The sequence below is a fragment of the Rattus norvegicus genome, chromosome 20, assembly GCF_021556685.1.
Source record: "Rattus norvegicus strain SHRSP/BbbUtx chromosome 20, alternate assembly SHRSP_T2T, whole genome shotgun sequence".
Lineage (NCBI taxonomy): Eukaryota > Metazoa > Chordata > Mammalia > Rodentia > Muridae > Rattus > Rattus norvegicus.
The window spans coordinates 28,414,738-28,434,570 of NC_141553.1; the positions used below are offsets into that span (position 1 = coordinate 28,414,738).

The window sequence follows — 19,833 nt, forward strand, 5'->3', positions numbered from 1 at the left end:
TCCAGCTCTTTTCTTTTTTTTTTTTTTCCTTTTCATTTTCATTTTTTCGGAGCTGGGGACCGAACCCAGGGCCTTGTGCCTCCTAGGCAAGCGCTCTACCACTGAGCTAAATCCCCAACCCTCCAGCTTTTTTCTTATTTGCTGGTATTTTTGTTTGTTCATTTGTTGTTTTGAGATAACTATGTAGCTTTGGCTGGCCCAGAACTCACTCTGTAGACCAAGTTGGCCGCAGATTCTTGGATGATCCTCTTGCCTCTACCTCCTGGGGCTGAGTTTTCAGGTGGTGATGGCCACCATACTTGCCGTCTTTGTTTTATCTGTAGGAGAAACTTGAGAAGAATGTTACTGTTTATATGTAGCAGAGTACACAAGCAACATCAAGCATTGTGTGTACAACTGGATATTTGTTCCTTCTTTCCACAGTCTCTTTCCACTCTCTGCTCCCTCTTAATGTAGACTCTGCATCTGATTTCTAGTGAGCTTTGAGGTGAGGTGGCCACTTCTCCACCTTCTCGAAGTCCTTGGTTTTTTCCCATGTCCCTCATATAGCACATGTGTCTGCTTTTGCCTGATTGTATGTCTGTGTACATATGTGTGGTATCTGAAAAGGCCAGGAGAGGGTGTTCCATCCCCTGGAACTGGAGTTACGGAACACCTTGCTTATCCCCCTTCTTATTAAAGGGGCCACCAAATAAAGTAGGCATTATTAGTGAATCTTATTAATTTAGAATGCTTCTAATATCAAAATAACATTTTCAGGTTCTCTGTTCTGGGAAATGAGAATTCTTTTTTCTACATTAAATGTATGGGGCTGGGGCGATGACTCAGTGTACATAAATATACAATATACATAAAATAAATAAATGCTTCTTTAAAAACAAAGAAATGTATGTTTTAAGAGAGGATGTCTGTCTGAGTGCACTGTAGCTGTCTTCAGACACACCAGAAGAGGACATCAGATCCCATTACAGATGGTTGTGAGCCACCATGTGGTTGCTGGGATTTGAACTCAGGACCTCTAGAAGATCAGTCAGTGCTCTTAACCCCTGAGCCATTTCTCCAGCCCTGTTTTAGTCTCTTGAATACTTGAGTTGTAGCTGTGTGGCACCACACATGGTAAGAGATGACTACATGTTTCTAAGGTGCTTGAAACAATAAAGTCTGTTACATAGTTTGAAGAAGGCAGTCAGTCTCAGCTAGACGTGGCAGTCAGAGGTAGATCTCTGGGTTTGAAGCCAGCCTTGTCTACATAGTGAGTTGCAGGGCTACATAGAAAGACTCTTTCTCTAAAGTAAAATGCACAGTCCAAAAATAAAGGACAGTACCATTTAATAGTGATTCTTAACATTTTTTATTAAAATTTGATCATAGTATTAAAAATTGTCCATCAGAAACGTGATGAAAACCTATGAATGAAGTGAAGACAGATGGGGTTTGATGAAGGACCACAGGGAAGATTGGGAGTGGAACTAGTTCCTTTCGTCATTGCTTAGTTGTTTTGGAAAACATGTCCTATTTTGATTGAAGAGCATGCCAAGTCCAGTTACGCAGCACACGATAGAGGCCTTCACTAGGAACCAGAGTTTGCGTTGATTGTGAAAACTATCCCAAGATTAAAGGTGAACACAAGGCAGCAGCTAGGATGAGATCTGCCAGAGCTTTCTCAAAGGTTTGAGGCAAGTGGGGGGCGGGGCATGGAGAGACTTAAAAGGGCTTGTGGAGAAATTTTAATGTCAGGCAAAGTTGAAATTAGAATATCAAACATAATTTCATCTCTGCTGTTAAGATTTGGATGATGTATCTCCGAGGGAGGAGTTTTCTTAAAATATTGCAACGTTTTAGAAGAAAAATATGAGGCTGAAAGGGTAGTGAGATTTCTGTCAGATACACTGCCCTAGTAATCCAGTAAATAGCTTGTACAATAATCAAGTCCTTTTCCTTTTGGTGTACAGTTTTGCTGTGTTTCTTAGGCTGACCTGGAACTTAGGTGACCCATGATGGTCTCAGATTTACAGTGTTTTGTTTCAGCCTCCTAAGTGCTGGGGTTACAGGTCTGCACTGCCACACCAGGCTCATAAATTATCTTCAATACATTTTTCATATTGCTACAGCACTGAGTTTGTCTTGGCGTCTGTGAAGCTTCTTGGTTCCTTTTCTGTTCCTCCCCTTCCTTCCCTCATCTCTTCTCCCAGCTCTCAGGAATCCTGAGATGGTTTTTTGTTTCTTTTAAGAGATTACATTCAGTATCTGGGAATTCAAAGCCAGCCTGGACTCTGCTCAAAAAGACCTAGATAAATAAATAATATAAAGTGAAAGTGATTACATTCACTTTGAATTCTAGTCCATGCTTGGAAACTTTGGAGCAGAAGTCATTTGTGTCTCACTTTTCTTTGATGCTGTATTATCTCTTAGGAAGCTTGACTCTTTTTTTTTTTTTAATATTTTATTTATTTACTATACATGAGTACACTGTAGCTGCCTTCAGACACACCAGAAGAGGGCATCAGATCTCATTACAGATGGTTGTGAGCCACCATGTGGTTGCTGGGATTTGAACTCAGGACCTCGGGAAGAGCAGTCAGTGCTCTTAACCACTGAGCCATCTCTCCAGCCCAGGAAGCTTGACTCTTAACTACTCTGTTGTATTTGCTTTGTGGACTTCGAAGAGGGAAGAGAGATAGATGGAAGTCGGACAGTATAATTAAGAAAAGCATTATGTTGAAACAAGTGATTAATAAAGCTGTCTCCCTCGTAGCATGCCGCGTAGGCTGTGCAGTGACTGTAGCTAATTGAGACATAGGATTAGAACACATTAGGAACCATTCAGTAGACTGAGTCTATTTTCCCAAAAGAAAAACTGAAGAGTAAAGCCCATCTTAAAGAGAGAGTTCTGTTTTTGTGATTTCAATGTTTGTCTATATCCAGTGGCTCTTAAAGCATTGTCATCAGACGAGCACCGGGAAATGTGTACAAATGATCTGTTTACTCCAGACCTTAGATGGCTCTGTGTTGGGAGCATTTATCTATAGCACTGACATCTAGTGGTCGCTTGTATTACTACCACCTTTAGCTTTCTTCTGACATCTTTACTAGGTCATAGTTGATAAGCATGTTAATAAGATGTCTTTACTCCACCAATCCCCCGAGGACAAGTCCTTAGCCATGCTGTCTGTTTTGTACTTAAGGCAAGTGCCTTTGTTCCCCGGGGTTCCCGTACTATCAATGAGGTGTTCCTGCAATAAAGGCTGATTGAGAAGGATTCAATGGTGTTGCGTCTTCCTTGCCGGTCGCGCGACAGCTCTGATGAGCAGAGTTTGAGAACTTAGCTCTATGGCAGTAATGAGCTTTGCTTGCTGACCGTTCTGCGTGATGCTGTGTAGGCCGATTCTATATTGCACACGGTAGAATCCAATTTAAAGTAGCTTGAAAAAAAGAATTATCTAAGAGGCCTCCTCAGATACTGGGAAATTCTTGGTGTGTGTGACTGATTCAGTCCACAGGTTGTAAAGAGTAAGAGACCTTGTGATTAGAAATACTTTTTTTTTTTTTTTTTTGGTTCTTTTTTTTGGGCCTTGCGCTTCCTAGGTAAGTGCTCTACCACTGAGCTAAATCCCCAGCCCCTAGAAATACTTCTAAATACTCAGGTCTTCAGGTTGGTGGCAAGCACCTTTGCCTACTGAACTATTTCAGTGGCCCCATACAACCTAACCATCTGGATTGTGATAAGTTCTGTTCTCCCCCCATCCCCACCCCTCCTGTTGGTGTATATGTAGACTGTAGTTAGAAGATAACCGCAGGTGGCAGTTCTTACCTTCCACCCTGCTTGTAACCCGACCTCTGTTTTTTTTTGCTGTTGTATATACAGGCTAGCTAGCCTACTAGTTCCCAGCTTCCTGGGATTTTCCTGTCGTTGTCTCCTATAGGAAAGTGGATGATAGATACCAATTCTAGGGACAAACTCAGGACAAACCATGTTGTCCATTGAGTTGCCTCCTTAGCCTTGATTTCTGATACAAAAAAAATGTGTGCGTATGTGTCCCGTGTGTGTCCCCGTGTGTGTCCCCGTGTGTGTCCGTGCAGGTACCTGCAGAGGCCTGAGGAGGTAGATTCTCAGGAGCTGGAGTTACAGGTGGTATGAGCTTCCTAGTGTGGGTGCTGGGAACTAAATTCAGATCCTCTATAAGAGCAGTACATATCTAAACTCCTGAGCCATCACGCCATCACACCATCATGCCATCACTCTAGCCCCTTCTTATTTTTGAGATAAGATCTCACTATGAAGATCAGGATGGTCTTGAACTCACAGATATCTGGCTGCCTCTGTTTCCTGAGTTCTGGGGTTTTAAGTGTGTGAGCTATCACACCTAGTTCATTTGTTTGTTTGTTTGTTTAATGTATTTGCTGGGTGGGTGGGGTTGTGTCCTGATGTGTGTGTGTCGTCAGCTCTAGCCTTCGACAGTGTGGAGTCTGAGGCTGAACTCGCTCATTGTTGGTAAGTGCCTTTACCCACTGAGCCACCTGTTTTCTTATTTTTAAGTTTATAAATTCCCAGCTTTCAGAGCCCTTATAACTTGTTTTGTTACACTGGTCTGGTTATGGCTATCAGATCTTTGTAAAATTTATTTTGAAGAAGCAGACATATTCATATTACTAGTGCTTTGAGGCTTTATAGTTATTAAAGTATAGTTTTCAGGGCTGGGGCGAAAGCTCAGAAGTTAAGAGCACTGCTATTCTTGCAGAGGCACTGGGGTGTGGAGTCCCAGCTATAAATTCTAGTTTCAGGTATCTGATGCCTTCTTCTGGCCTCTGCATGCAGGGAGCAGAGGTGGTACACAGACAAACAGACAAAGGATTCATATACATAAAATAAAAATGGGGGTAGGTGGGCTAGAGAGGTGACTTAGCAGTTTAGCCACCTTATTGCTCTTGTGTGTGCCTATGTGTCCCTGTGTGTGTCCCCATGTGTGTAGGGGACTTTGGTTTGATTCCCAGCATCCATATTGTAGATCCAGAACCAGCTGTAAATCCACTTTTAGGGATTCTAACCTCTTCTGGCCTCTGAGGGTACCAGGGGTGCGCGCGCCTGTGTACATATATATGTATATATGCATATATATATGTATATATATATATGGAGGCAAAACATACATATTATAAATTTAAAACATAGTTATTTCTGTAAGCTAATGATTCTTGGTTTATTGTGATGTTAAAGACAATGGTAGGTAACAAAGAATCTTTTTATTTTTTTTTATTTTCGGAGCCGAGGACTGAACCCAAGGCCTTGCACTTGCTAGGCAAGTGCTCTACTACTGAGCTAAATCCCCAACACGAAGAATCTTTAATAACAATATATTTTAGTAATAAAAATGGTCTTATCTAGCAGATCTAAACTTTATCATAAAAGTTAAAAATTTACATAATACTTGTGACTAGCCTTCTATTAATATATTGAAAACATGTATAATTTTTTTTTCTGGAAATAGCATTTACTAACTAAGAAAATTATGGCAAGAATCTGATTAAACACTGAGAGAATATTCTAGACTCGTCAGACAGCCTGGTGTTTTGAAAAAGATTCGTCCTTTGGCAGGAGCCCAATAGAGGAAGTGCCTGCGTCTGCTACATTCTAGAAGCTTTCTCCAGGCCACTGTAAGGCAGCCAAAAAACTGTTTCACTACTGTGTCCTTCTGGAAGAATCTGGAAATTTGTAGCTAACTTGTAGGGGGAGATATAGGAGTTCTTCCAAAATGCCATTTTTTTATGGTGATCTTTTTCATTGAGATTCAATTTAAGGGAGAAGATGAAGGTCCTTTTCAGCTTTTGTGGATTTCAGTTTGCCTCTGTTGAAGCCTCACGAGAAAGATCAGAGAAGTGTCTACAATAACAGGCTGGCAATCACCTAACAGATAGGAACCTGCTTCTGAAGCACGCCATACTTGAGCAGTAACTTACTCTGCGGTAAAGCAATGAGAAAGCCCATGTTTTTGGTAGGGGAGGAGGAAGAGTATAAGGGTAGTTAGTTGATAAAGCAAGATGGAGCCTTTCAGTGGTTACCCAGTACCCTCATTTATCATGAATAGTCCTCACTGGAAAAGACTGAACCAGGGATAGGGGAAAAAGAAGGTAGGGGTGGTGAGAGGCTGTGGTTAACAGACTGTAAGGACCAGAGTTCAGTCTCCCAGAATGCAGGTGTTATACCAAGTGGGTATGACAGTCTGCCTGCATTCCTCACCTTAGATAGCAAAAACCTGATCCCAGAGAGAGCAGGCTGGCTCCAGGGGCTACTCGGCATATGAGTGAGTTCTGGGTTTGGCTGAGAGAACCTGCTTCTCAGTAATTTAGACGAGTGACTAGCAAGATTCAGATACGACCTCACATACAAGAACAGAAAAAGGGAAAAATTATCAAGAAGAGTTTTGTTACCAGGTTGAGCATAGGGGGAAAGTCACAGTGGTGTACAAGGCTTGGATGGCCTTTCTTTCTTCCTTCCTTCCTTTCTTTCTTTCTTCCTTCCTTCCTTCCTTCCTTCCTTTCTTTCTTTCTTTCTTTCTTTCTTTTAACATAGAACACAGAAGAGAAAAAGTACAACAAAAAAAAAAACAAAATAATAGCAAAGCCTTCCTCCTCTCAAGCTAGCCCTCAAACCTATATTGTTAGGAGAAATTACTAGTTTAAATGTACAGGGCTATTCATTCTTTTGGTATTGACCACACCTTAAGTAATAGCATTGCTGTTGGGGTACAGCTAACTGGATACAGTATTGGATTATCATGCTCTGGGGTTCCATCTCCAGCACCAGCTAAACAGGGCGTAGGGACACAAACCTAAAATCCCAGCTATCAGTAGGATCAGAAGTTCAAGGTGAGTCTTAGCTCTAGAAAGTCAAAGGCCAGCCTGAATACAGGTGATCCTGTCTCAAACAAAATAGTATAGCTCCATTCATGTTTAATTAACACACCAAGACAGTCCCGTCTCTCATCATGATTCAGTGCTCTCACAGAGATATGAAATAATCAGTCACCTCCACTTTTATCATCTCTACAACTTCGAATTTTAAAGTTAGAACCATACTTGGGAAAGATGGTTTAAGTTAGAAATTTTAAGGATTAAAGAGCTCCGAATTTTTTCTTTTACACCATTTCTATCATCTTTAAAGTGTATTGGTGATCTCTAAAGTATATTCTTGTGGGGCATTCATGTTTTAGAGCTAGACAAAAGGGAAAACATTTTCATACTATATAAAATGCCACTTCTGAGACTTGAGAGACGACTTAGCTGTTAACACTTGCTGCTCTTCCAGAGGACCTGAATTCTAGTCTCAGCACCATATGTAGTGGCTGTCAACTGCCTATAATTCCAGCTCTGGCCTCTGCTGACACCCACACTCGTGCTCATCACTGCACACACATACACAATTAAGACTAAAAAGAAATCCTTTTCAAAAACCGTAACTGTTCAGTTGCTCTGCTTGCAATAGCAGGGAAACAAATGGGTTGAAGTTTCTCTATAGCATGGAGCATCTAAATTTATTAAAGTCATAAATTAGTCATTACATTGATTTTAAAAAGTTAACATCAATTCTAGAGGCAGCCTGGAGACTAATTGCTACTATTCTTGTAGGTGTGTGAACCTGTGGGGTGCTCCAAGATGATCTGGGGTGTATTAATGATGGGGATTCTACTTCCTCAGTGTTCAGCCCATCCAGGCTTTTTTACTTCAATTGGTAAGTCTTAGCCATTTGTAACCTACTAGGTTTTACATTTTAAATTTTGCATGCTTTTGTATTTTTAAATTGGTAAAAACAAATGCACTGTATTCCTGAAGATTAACCTCGGTTTATCCCTTGCCTATTTAAGAGGGCCATTTGAAAAATTCCTTTATGTCTGTCTGCCTTTCTTCATTCTTTAAAAAGAAATAGTTTACTGAGTACTCTCCATGAGTGCAGTGTGGACAGTAGTTATAGTACGTACTACCTGCCTTGGATTTCTTTAAATTAATTTTTTCTGATTACAAAGGTGATATGTATTATGCTTAGAAATTGGAAAAATTTAGAAAAGCATACCAAAAAGTTAGTGCTAGTTGGGCATGACAGCACCCAACTATGTATGACTTTAATCCCAGCACTGGAGGCAAAGGTAGCCAGAGCTCTATGAATTTGAGGTCAAGCTTGGTCTATATACTAAGGTCCAGGCCAGCCAAGTCTATATAATGAGACGCTCTTACAAAAAAAAAAAAAATAAAGAAGAAATTTAGTGATTAATCTCTACACATAATTAATGCATATACATACCATTTTAATGCATAGATTACTTTCTAATATTTTACTTCACTGTAAATGTGTTATTTTCTCACACCCTAAGTTTAAAAAGTATCATAAAGATAGTGTGCTGAAGCTGGGCAGTGCTGGTGTACTCTCTTGGTCCCAGAACTTAGGGCAGAGGAGGTAGATCTTTGTGAGTTCAAAGACAGCTTGGTCTCTGTTTATTAATTTAGTTTAAAAATGAAAAACACCATTTTCAACATAGTCCAAGTTTACAAAATTTATTAGTTCTAAAACCTAGAACCATTACTCATTGGAATTTTATTTTGGTTTATCTGGTGGGAAAAAAGAAAGAAAAATGATCCTTCACAACATACCTGTTCCATTCTGATTAAATCCTCCAAGAGGATAAAACCTTCCTAATGAATTCTAAAAGATTTATATTGATGAATATTTAATGACCTTCCTATTCCCGTGTAGGTCAGATGACTGACTTGATCCATAATGAGAAAGACCTGGTGACGTCACTAAAAGATTACATTAAAGCAGAAGAGGACAAGTTAGAGCAAATCAAAAAGTAAGTGTGTTTTTCTTCCTGCCGTTCCGGCTCCATCGGAACGTTTCCTCTCCTGCACTGAAGCATGCAGTGGAAATGTAAGCGGGAGAAAGACTAAAGCATTAAGGATGGGAAACAAAGATCAGTCCCGGGTCAGAGGTGGTGCGTGTCAGCTTGTATATTAGGATATGCACATGTTTATATTTGCAGATGCATATGGCATAAGGTTAACGTCTGATGCCTTCCTCTATTATTCTCTTATTTTTTGAGGCAGGATCTCTACCATATTTGGCAAGGCTAATTAGCCACCAAGTTTCAGGAATCTTTCTGTTTCTACCTCCAAGCTCTAGAATTAGACAAATATGACTATTGTTGGGGATGTTTGGGATCTGAACTCAGTGGCAGTCCTTGTATGATAAACACTTTACCACATGACCAGTTCCCTAGTCCCTAGTTAGCTTTTTATTACTGTGACAAAGTAACTTAACAAAACTTGGGAGAAAACAATTACTTTATCTCACAGTTCAGATGTTCTAATTTCATTTCATTCTAACTGAGCAGTTCAATGGCAGCTGGGGAGCAGAGGTAGAGAATGGAGGGGTTAGGAGGCTTCCTCCTTCCTGAGCCTGTGTAGGTGCTGCCCACATTCACGGTAGTCCTCTCTGTAAACAACTCACAGACACACCCAAAGGCGTCCTTTAAGAGCTACTTTGTAATCTAACGATGTTGGCAGTCCAGGTTACTCATCACAGTGTGGATGGATGGAGGGGGATGTAGAAGCCCTACATCTAATATCTTTCATAAACTAATGATCATCTCTCCAGTATGCCACCTGCTAGCGCAGTTTTCCAGTTCCTCTTGGGATTCCACTGTAGACTTACAGTGACAAGTACAATCAGTGATACCTAATATAAAAGCCATGTGTTTTTTCTTGAATGTTAATTTTAGTGACTAAGGTTTGTATGTAATCCTGACCTGAGATTTTGTACTCTGAAGTGAATGCCTTAGTGTTAATGTATTAGGTTTTGAGACAGTCTTACTGTGTAGCCCTGGATGGCCAGAAATAACACTGAGATTGGCCTGCTCTACCTGTTGCATGCTGGGATTAAAGGTGTGTACTACCCTGCTGAGTTCTGCATGGCCATGCAGAAGGACCTGTGTAACACAGTTCCCATCTCTGGAGCACAGCCAGCAGGGCATGGGCCTCCACTAGTGTTGTCAGTTCCTAGGCATGAGGCTTGTTTGTGTAATAATGTGCATATTGCTTTGGGGAATGCTCTCCCTGCCAAGGTTAATGACTCCATGAAAATTGGAAACAGTGGAGTCTGGGAGGTGAGGATGTGTCTGGTGTTCCTGAACAAAAATGGTAAATGCTGAGACCTTCTGGCAGCTCTTAAGGATGTGGGAAAGAACTCTGAAAACATGAGTTAAAAAAAAAATTAGGATTTCTTAACTATACAAAAAATATAAGGACGCAATATGAGTTGTATGAAGGGTTTCACGGACCTAAAAGAACAGAGGCAGCTGCACTATGAGCCAGCTTGTCAGAAAGATACTAAGGAAGGAGATAAAGAGATTTAGGGAATGGTGATCTCAGAGTGAGATCCCACCCAGCTAACTTATTGTCTGTGCTTACAAAAGCAGGCAGATTCCTGAGTTCAAGGTCAGCCTGGGACAGAGCAAATTTAGGTCCAGGCATGGTGGGAATGCTAATCTCAGTCTGAATCCCACCCAACTAAATTTATTGTTTGTGCTTACAAAGGCAGGCAGATCTCTGAATTTATTTGCAGTGTTAAAAAAAAAATTCTTCTGTCTTTTCCTAAGAATCAAGGGACTAGTGTCATAAAATTCATGGGATAATCAAAAGGGAACCTGGAGTAAATGCCTGAATTGATCTGTAATAAAAGACTGATCTGCAAGGGAGAGCTACCCAGAAGAGAACTGCCTGGAGAGTGAACACAGCTCTTTTAGAATTTTTCTATCAGGATTTCTGACTTTTGTCAGAAAACTCAAGAATTACTTAGAGACCTAACACAGCTCTTTTAGACTTTTTTCTAGACGCTTTTCTGACTTTGGTTGGAAAACACATGAGCTATCCAGAGAGCTTTTAGCATTTTTTTCTAGCATGAGAGAGCTGTCTCAAGCAGAAAGCTATCTGGAGCAGATTGCAGAGCCAACAGCTGTCTACAGAGCTGTCTGGAGAGCCAAATTGAACAGAATGCAAGCTGTCAGCTTGCACCTATGACTGACTGCAAGTAGTTCTTTTGCTGCTCCCAAATACCCCTTCCTCAGAAACCCATCTCCAAGAGGAGGCTGGTCCTCGGTATTAACCCGCATGGCTCTTGTCTCTGTTTTAAAATTCATATTCTACATAGGGTGTAAAGATTTGCTGTAAATTAGCACATAGTTACACACACGTGATTCCAGCATGTGATAGAGGCAGGAGGATCACAAGTTGAAGGCCAATCTAGACTGCATAATACAGTAAGACCTTGTCTCAAAAAGCAAAGCAACAAGGAGAAGAGTTAGTGTGACTGTGAGTTAGGCTGGGATTAGTGTGAGTGTGAGTTAGGCCAGGATTAGTGTGAGTGTGAGTTAGGCCTGGATTAGTGTGAGTGTGAGTTAGGCCGGGATTAGTGTGAGTGTGAGTTAGGCCGGGATTAGTGTGAGTGTGAGTTAGGCCGGGATTAGTGTGAGTGTGAGTTAGGCCGGGATTAGTGTGAGTGTGAGTTAGGCTGGGATTAGTGTGAGTGTGAGTTAGGCCGGGATTAGTGTGAGTGTGAGTTAGGCCGGGATTAGTGTGAGTGTGAGTTAGGCCGGGATTAGTGTGAGTGTGAGTTAGGCCCGGATTAGTGTGAGTGTGAGTTAGGCTGGGATTAGTGTGAGTGTGAGTTAGGCCGGGATTAGTGTGAGTGTGAGTTAGGCTGGGATTAGTGTGAGTGTGAGTTAGGCCGGGATTAGTGTGAGTGTGAGTTAGGCTGGGATTAGTGTGACTGTGAATTAGGCTGGGCTCAGTGGCCTGCATCAGTGCTTGTTGCCACTCGAGGAGGTGAAGCAGGGACATTCTTGAACCAGAAATTCACAGCTATCTTAAATGGTAACATAGTGGGACCCCATTCTTAAAAGAAAGAAATGTGTAAGGTGTTAGAGAGATGGCTCATCAATTAAGAGCTGAGCTTTCAGAAGACCCAGGTTCAATTCCTAGCACCCACATGGTGGCTCACAACTGTCTGTAACTGGAGTTCAGGGGATCGACACCTCTTCTGGCCTCTCTGGGCACCAGGCATGCATGTGGTCAGCACTCATTGATGTAGGCAAAACACCATCTACCATGCAGAACATACAATAAGGAAAAACACAAACTTTTAGAGAATGAGTTGCTTTAAATACACACTTTGCAGAATTTAGGCAGGGCTAGTTCATTTTTATTTTACTATAATAGTGATTTTAGTTTCTTAGGACTTATGGGGAAATCAAAATTTTGAGTGAGTAAATTTTAGCATTTCTAAGATGAGATTCCATTTGGGAGAAACAGTCTAAAACAAAAAAAAAAAAGAAATTGTATTTTGATTCATTAAATTAGGCATTTTTTTCTTCTGTATGATGTTGTGTTTTAGAGTCTGTATTTTTACTTTAAAAAGAAATTGTAGAGAATAGTTTAAGTGAAAAGCTTGTAATTAGTCTCATTTCCCAAGTGCTTTACTTGATTGATTTTTCCCCCCTTTGTACACTCTTTTTTGTGGGGTGAGGAGAGACTCACTGTGTAGATCAGGCTAGCCTTGAATTTACAGAGACCTACTTTTCTTTGCTCCTCAGTGCTGGAATTAAAAGCAGGTGCCACATTTGGGTGGGTGGGGAAGAGGGGAGGAGTTGGGGGAAGGGAAACCATAATCAGACTATATTGTCTGAAAAAAAAGTCTATTTTCAGAAACAGAAAGAGCATGTGCAGCCATAAACGTGCACTACTTTTATGTCTGACCTCTGTAGATGGGCAGAGAAGTTAGACCGGCTAACAAGTACAGCAACAAAAGATCCAGAAGGGTTTGTCGGACACCCTGTAAATGCATTCAAGTTAATGAAACGTCTGAACACCGAGTGGAGTGAGTTGGAGAATCTGATCCTCAAGGATATGTCAGATGGTGAGTTTAAAGGGGCGTCGGAACTAAAGCCTAACTCAGTTCCTCGTGCACCAAGAGCTTATGATGGAATTGAAGAATTACATGTGTGTTTGCTCTGACTAGAGATAAATGAAGTCTGGATCATTTGATCTAAAAAAAAAAAAATGGTAACTTCTAATATTTGTGACAACATGGGTAATCTTACCTTTTGATCTTCAGAAATGATTAGATTATTTGACATATAACGTCATTTCTAAGGGCAAAATCATTAGGAGTTGTGTTACAAAGAGGAGTGTTAGCTGTGTGCCACCCAGGATTGTGTGTTTAGGGTTATCTTTCTTCATGTAGGCGGTCATTTAAAACATTGACGCTACAGACATCAATTCTCAAGTCTTTGTAATGAAATAATGGAGCTGTTGGTGTTCTAGATGACAACCAACACAGAACACTAAGCCTGAAGCTTAAGGAGGTAAAGGGATTATGTGCTATACAGCAGAAGCACAAGTATTGGTTGAATGATTGCTGACTGATACAAAAAAGGGAAAAAAGGTGCAAGTTAAACATCTGTGTCAGTAAAATACTCCGTAGAGCGCTTACCAGTGTTGGTGAGTAGTAAGTCGGCCGTAGTCTCTTTATCCACGGTACTCACAGTCGCAGCTCCAAAATGTGAAGTGGAAAACTTGAAAAATAGTAAGATTTAAGTTTTGTGGCTCTCTGGCTGGTGAGATGAACTCTCCAGTTGCCCTGTTGGGATTTGAGGCCCCCTTTCTTGCAGCATGTCTTTGCCCTTAGTCCTTAGTCTTCTGTTTATGTAGCCTTTGGAGCACACATGGTCCACAAGTGCAAGCTTTAAGATGCTGCAATTTGGATGTCAGAGAAAAGCAACAGTGTTCCTGTGAGAGTTTCTGACTTAGAAATGAAGGGGAAAATGTGCAGAAGTTGCTAAGGTTCTTGGTAAGAATAAGTCTCAAGTTCATTAAAATGTGAAGGAAAAAGAAATTGTTCAGTTTTCCTTTTGCACCTCAGACTGAAAGCTGTGCCCACACTGCATGAAGAGCACCTTTGTTAGCTAGAAAAGACACTGAGCATTTGCATGTGTGTAGAAGGAAAACAATCTATAAAGTTTTGGTACCATCCATGCTCCCTTCCAACTACTAAAGGTTTTACAGCATCTCCTGTGGGTAAGGAGGAAACACTACTAGCAGATGCTTGTGGGTACTAATTTACCATAAGCTGTTTTTCCCGTGTATTAACACCCTGAGAACAGTTATAAGGAAATACACCTTTTGGCTGCCTCTGCCCTCTGCCCTCTGCTCTCTGCTCTCTGTTCTCTGCCCTCTGGCCTCTGGCCTCTGCCTTCTTCCCTCTGCCTCTGCCCTCTGCCCTCTGCTCTCTGCTCTCTGCCCTCTGGCCTCTGGCCTCTGCCTTCTTCCCTCTACCTCTGCCTCTGGCCTCTGGCCTCTGCCTCTGCCTCTGCTTCTCTATAGTTCTTTTATAATGTGACCCTTGAGACTTTGGCATTTTTTTCTGTGTGGTAGTCATCCCATAATTACCTATCTATCCATCTATCTATCTATCTATCTATCTATCTATCTATCTATCTACCTACCTACCTACCTACCTACCTATCTATTTATCTATCTATCTATCTATCTTCTATGCATTTTATATATACATAATATTATGTGTAAATATAAAACCACATATACATTTTTCTCTTTTTCCTTAAGAGAACTTGAGCAGCATATTTGGTCTTGGTTTTGTTTTGGTTCATAAGAAACATAGGAGCCAGGTAGAGTGGCTCATGCCTTTAGTCCCAGCACTCAAGGGGCAGAGCAGGCAGAGCTCTGAGGTTGAGGCCAGCCTGGTCTAGTGAGACCTTGTCTTGGAAAAAAATTAAAAGAAAAAAGGAACAGAAACTACTGTGGTCTTCTGTAAAACTTGCTTGCAGGATTTCTTGTGGGAGTTGTTAGAGTCAGCTTAAAGTAGACAGCATTGATAGGAGAGCCAGTGTCCTTTCAGCTAGTGTTCACTTGTACATGCCTAGTAATTTAACTAATGCCTGATACTTACTGGTCAAAGTGCATGCAGTTGACAATAAGTTAACCAGCGTACTTACAGGGGTGACATTGGTATTACTAAATTGTAAACCGCATTTTGATTCTGTTTTTTAAAGGAGTGTTCTTAATCCATTCTCCTTAGGGACTATATAGTTCTTAAGTACTTTGTTAGTTTGATTTTACTGTACTATATAAATCCTGTAGTGTTTGTGTCTGTCAGGGAAAGAAGGGTCCTGAGGATGGAACCCATGGCGTTGTGTGTTTAGATAGGTACCCTGCCAGTGATCTGTACCAACCAGCTTGTATTTCTGTTTCTCCATCACTGTGTAGCACTGGCTGGCTAGAACTCACGACTCGGCCTGCCTCTGCCTCCACATGCTGCTGGGGCTGAGGGCATGTGCCAGCGTGCCTAGCTTCCTTGGGCAGTTGAGACAGCCTTGTGTATTCCAGATTGCCTGACACACTTGTCGACCTCTTGTCTTTGTATTTCTTGCACACACTTGTCGACCTCTTGTCTTTGTATTTCTTGCGTCAGAGGCATGTATTATCATCCTGGCCTCTGGGTGTTCTTTTTCTCTTTTTTGATTGTTTTTTTCCTGGATATTTTGCATATAAACAGTTACTATTAGTAGTTACTATTGGAAGTTAGATCTTTTCTGAGATGGATGTAATTTTTGCAGTGACCTCACAGTGCTCACATCTAGTGGGACTCGGGAATTGAAGCTAGTGGTTTGCTCCATCTCAGTATGCTTTGTGAATGTAGGAATTTCCTGGTAAGGTGGAAAACTGATGAGATATTTTTTATACTCAATGTTTTCGATCTCAAGGCTTCATCTCTAACCTGACCATTCAGAGGCAGTACTTCCCTAACGACGAAGACCAGGTTGGGGCTGCAAAAGCTTTGTTTCGTCTGCAAGACACCTACAACCTAGACACGAATACCATCTCGAAGGGCAATCTTCCAGGTAAGAGGACTCTTCTGTCTGTGCTTGCGTTCGTCCCTCAGCTGCTCTTCAGCCCACTAGGAAATGTAAGTTTTTTCTTTAATTAATTTATTTATTCACTTTACATCCCAATATCAGCCCCACCCCACCCCCACCTCCTATTCATCCATAACTTACCTCTGCTTTTTCTCCTTCCTCGACAGGCAGATCCTTTCCTCCCCTAGTCTAGTACTCTGTGGTTACACTGACTGAGCAGCCAGTATCCACATATAATCAATACATACCACATTTGCCTTTTGGGGTCTGGATTACCTCACTCTGGATGGTTTTGTTTTCCTCAGCTCTTTCCATTTACCTGTGGGTTTTTTTTTTTTTTTTTTTTTTTACTGAGTTGAGTAGTACATTCTCTTTGGTCATCCTCTGTTGCTGGACTTCTGTTTCCAATCTGGCCATTAGGAATAGAACCGCATTGAACATGGTTGAGCAGGTGTCCCTGGCATAGCATGTACAGTCTTTTGGGCATATGCCCAAGAGTGGAAATAATTCCCAGAAAGAGTAGATGGCAAGAAATAATCAAACTCAGGGATAAAGTCAATAAAATAGAACAACAGCCACAGGAAAAGCAATACAAAGAGTCCATGAAAGAAGGAGTTGGTTCTGACCGGTAAACCCTTACCCAATTAACCGAGGTTGGGGGTGGGGGGAGAGAAGAGAGAAGAGAGGAGAGAGAGATATCTGAGTTACTAAAATTAGAGGTGAGGGGATACCGACGGACGCCGAGGAGTCTTTAAAGAAGAGCCGTCAGCAGTTTGCTTTTCCTTCTTCTCTTCCATTTTCCGCTCATCTCCTGCTGGAGCGCTCCTTAAGCATGAGTTAGATGCCTCGTTGTTGTTGCTTTTGAGACAGATACAAGATATGATTCCTGCTGTGTTACAGTGTAGTTTAACTTAAGCCATGTGCCATTTTGGTAACTTCATCTGCTTCATGTGTACTTGATAAATGAAAACACATCTGTTCAGTAACCTGTACTTAGATGTTAATAGTCATGTAGTAATAACACTGTTACATGCTACATGGTTTTATCTAAGTCTTGTGTTCTTCTTTTTACCTTTATTTATTTGTGTATGTGTGTGCCACATGGGTGCTATTGCATGCATGTGGAAGTCAGAGGACAATTTGTGGAGCCCGTCCTCTGCTTCCACTGTGAGTGATGAGCTCAGGTCACCGGGCTTGGAGCTGGCCTTAGTTTAGACTCGTTACGCACATCCCCTGCACCAGCCCTGTAAGCCTTGTTATGCTAGGCTGTTTTGTCTGTTTATGAAATTAGATTTTTGCTGTTTATTTACTTACTTATTTGAGACAGGGTCACTCTCTATAGCTCTGACAGTCCTGGACCTAGACCTGGCTGGCCTTGAATTCACAGAGAATTCACTGCCTCCTTTACTTCCTGAGTGCTGGGATTAAAGGCAGTGCTAACACACCCAACTGGTTTTTGCTTTTCTTACAACTGAACAATGTTCCAGTGTTCAAATGAAAGTGAAGTAGTACTCGGAAGGTTGTGCAGCCTCCTATAGTACAATATTGGGATTGCTAATGCTCTGGCTTTGTTTGTTTTGTTTTGTTTTTATAGGAGTGAAACACAAGTCTTTTCTAACAGCTGAGGACTGCTTTGAGTTGGGCAAAGTGGCCTATACAGAAGCAGATTATTACCACACAGAACTCTGGATGGAGCAGGCTCTGATGCAGCTGGAGGAGGGAGAGATGTCTACTGTAGACAAAGTCTCGGTTCTAGATTATTTGAGCTATGCAGTGTACCAGCAGGGTGACCTGGATAAGGCACTTCTGCTTACAAAGAAACTTCTTGAACTAGGTATGTTATCTGGCCTAAGTTACATTGTATCTACTGGGTTATATCTTATCTGTATATCTACTTAGTCCTCCAAGCACACAGTCAGCCACATGCTTCACATAAGAAGTCTACAAGTCAGCAGAAGACATACTCTGTTCTCTCACTACTTATTCTCAGATTATAAGAGGTTTCACCTAATATACTACTGTGCTTGCTGTGTTCTCTGATGGTTTTTTTCTCTGGGAATTTAAAAATTGGAACTAGCCAGACCACTGTAGTGCACTCCTTGAATCTCTAGCACTTGAGAGGCAGAGGCAGGTGACTCTTTGTGAGTTCAAGGCCAGCCTGGTCTACATAGTGAGTTCCAGGACATCCAGGGCTGCACAGTGAGACCCTATCTCAAAAAGAAAAAAAGAGTAAACAGGAAATATGATCAAGCCTAGACAAGAACTCTAGAAAATGTTTACTTACCATGTGGCCATAGTAATTCCCAACCACTTTTCCTGTGAAGAACATTATTGCTTTTTTGCACTTCATAGTCAAATGTTAGAAAAATGATATGAGAATTAAACAAAAAGAAAAGATCTATATGCAGGTAGGCGTGTCACATGTATGTAGTGATCCCCAAGACCAGAGAGAGGAGGGAGTTGTGCTGGAACCCTGGCCCTTTTCAAGAGCAGCAGGTGCTCTTAACAACTGAGCCATTTCTCTAACTGTCCAAATACCTTGGTTTCCACCCCAAGATCTACTATGCTGCAATCTTTGGAAGTGGGGTCTCAGAATGTATAAAATAATAGGTTCAGGCAGCCTTTGATACATTGTGAAGAAAGAATATTTAATAAATTATGATTAGTGGTTTAGTCCCTGGAAGCTCTGGTTGGTTGGCATTGTTGTTTTTATGGGGTTGCAAGCTCCTTCAACTCTTTCAATACTTCCTCTAACCGAAAGACTATACATGGACTAACCCAGGGCTCCAACTGCATATGTAGCAGAGAATAGCCTTGTTGGGGCACCAGGGGAAGGGAAAGCCCTTGGTCTTGCCAAGGTTGTACCCCCCCCCCCAGTGCAGGGGAATATGGGGGAGAGCAATAAGGGGGATGTATAGGGGGAATACCCATACGGGGGAGGGGGAGGGAAGGGAATGTGGGCTTATGGACAGAAAACTGGGAAGGGGAATAACCTTTGAAATGTTAAGTAAAGAAATATATAATAAAAAATTAAAAAAAAATCAGTTGTTGAGAAGAATGTAGAATTTGAACTATCATATAGTCTTGATAATAATTCTACATTAGAATATATTTTGTCATAAGCTTCCTATTAAAGGAAATATGTGTTTAGAAGGGAAGCCAGAAATCTTGTTCCTTGGATAAAAAAAATGAAAATATATTTCACTCAGAGAGTTATACATGAATAATTATACAGGTTGTGATGGAGTAGAGATGTATCACAAAATGTTTAATATGATAATTTTGATGCTGGAATTATTTTATAATTTTATTATAAAGTAATCATGAGTATAATTGTACACATTTGTCTCAAAACTAATCCTATCATTTCCTTAAGACTGATGAATTTCATTATGCCTCAATTAAAATAAATTATAATTTTTTAAATTAATGTTTTCAAAGACATAACTTACAAACAGCTATAAAAAATAGGCCAACAAGATGGCTCAGTCTATGAAGACACTTTGCATGCAAATATGGTAACTTGAGATTTCAATTCTTGGAACCCATATGAGAAAAAAAAAACATAAATAAATTATGATTAATTAAGATAGGTATTGGAAAAGGGGAACTGCTCAAAAAAGACTTATCATCTGAAAAATGAACTTTATGATAATTGATTTATTTCTTAGTTAATGAATCAAGATATTAATTCAAATAACTTTTGTTTTCCTGTTCTGTTTTTCTCTTGATTTAAATTATATTTTGTATTCAATATAGAAAATGTTATTAATACAGAAAAGAAGAATCAACCGTTTTTGTTTGGTTGTATATACTCCCTTTTCTATACACATTTAGTTTTATCTTTCAAAATTAG

General features: G+C 40.7%; 1 protein-coding gene and 1 non-coding gene across 7 annotated transcripts in view; both read left to right on the forward strand.

The window, feature by feature from the left end:
* Positions 1 to 19,833, forward strand: part of P4ha1 (prolyl 4-hydroxylase subunit alpha 1) — a 50,553-nt gene that overhangs the window by 6,899 nt on the left and 23,821 nt on the right. For 4 of the 6 annotated variants that reach the window (XM_087598277.1, XM_087598275.1, XM_087598273.1 and 1 more), the window contains 5 exon segments: positions 7,624 to 7,726; positions 8,744 to 8,840; positions 12,807 to 12,958; positions 15,825 to 15,962; positions 17,572 to 17,811. In XM_087598277.1, coding sequence (XP_087454403.1) covers positions 7,651 to 7,726; positions 8,744 to 8,840; positions 12,807 to 12,958; positions 15,825 to 15,962; positions 17,572 to 17,811 — 703 coding nt within the window. In that variant the 5' untranslated portion in view covers positions 7,624 to 7,650. 6 annotated transcript variants of the gene reach the window in all.
* On the forward strand, positions 10,770 to 10,832 carry LOC120099055 (U7 small nuclear RNA). The gene has a single exon (XR_015646086.1). It is a non-coding gene; the product is annotated as a U7 small nuclear RNA (small nuclear RNA).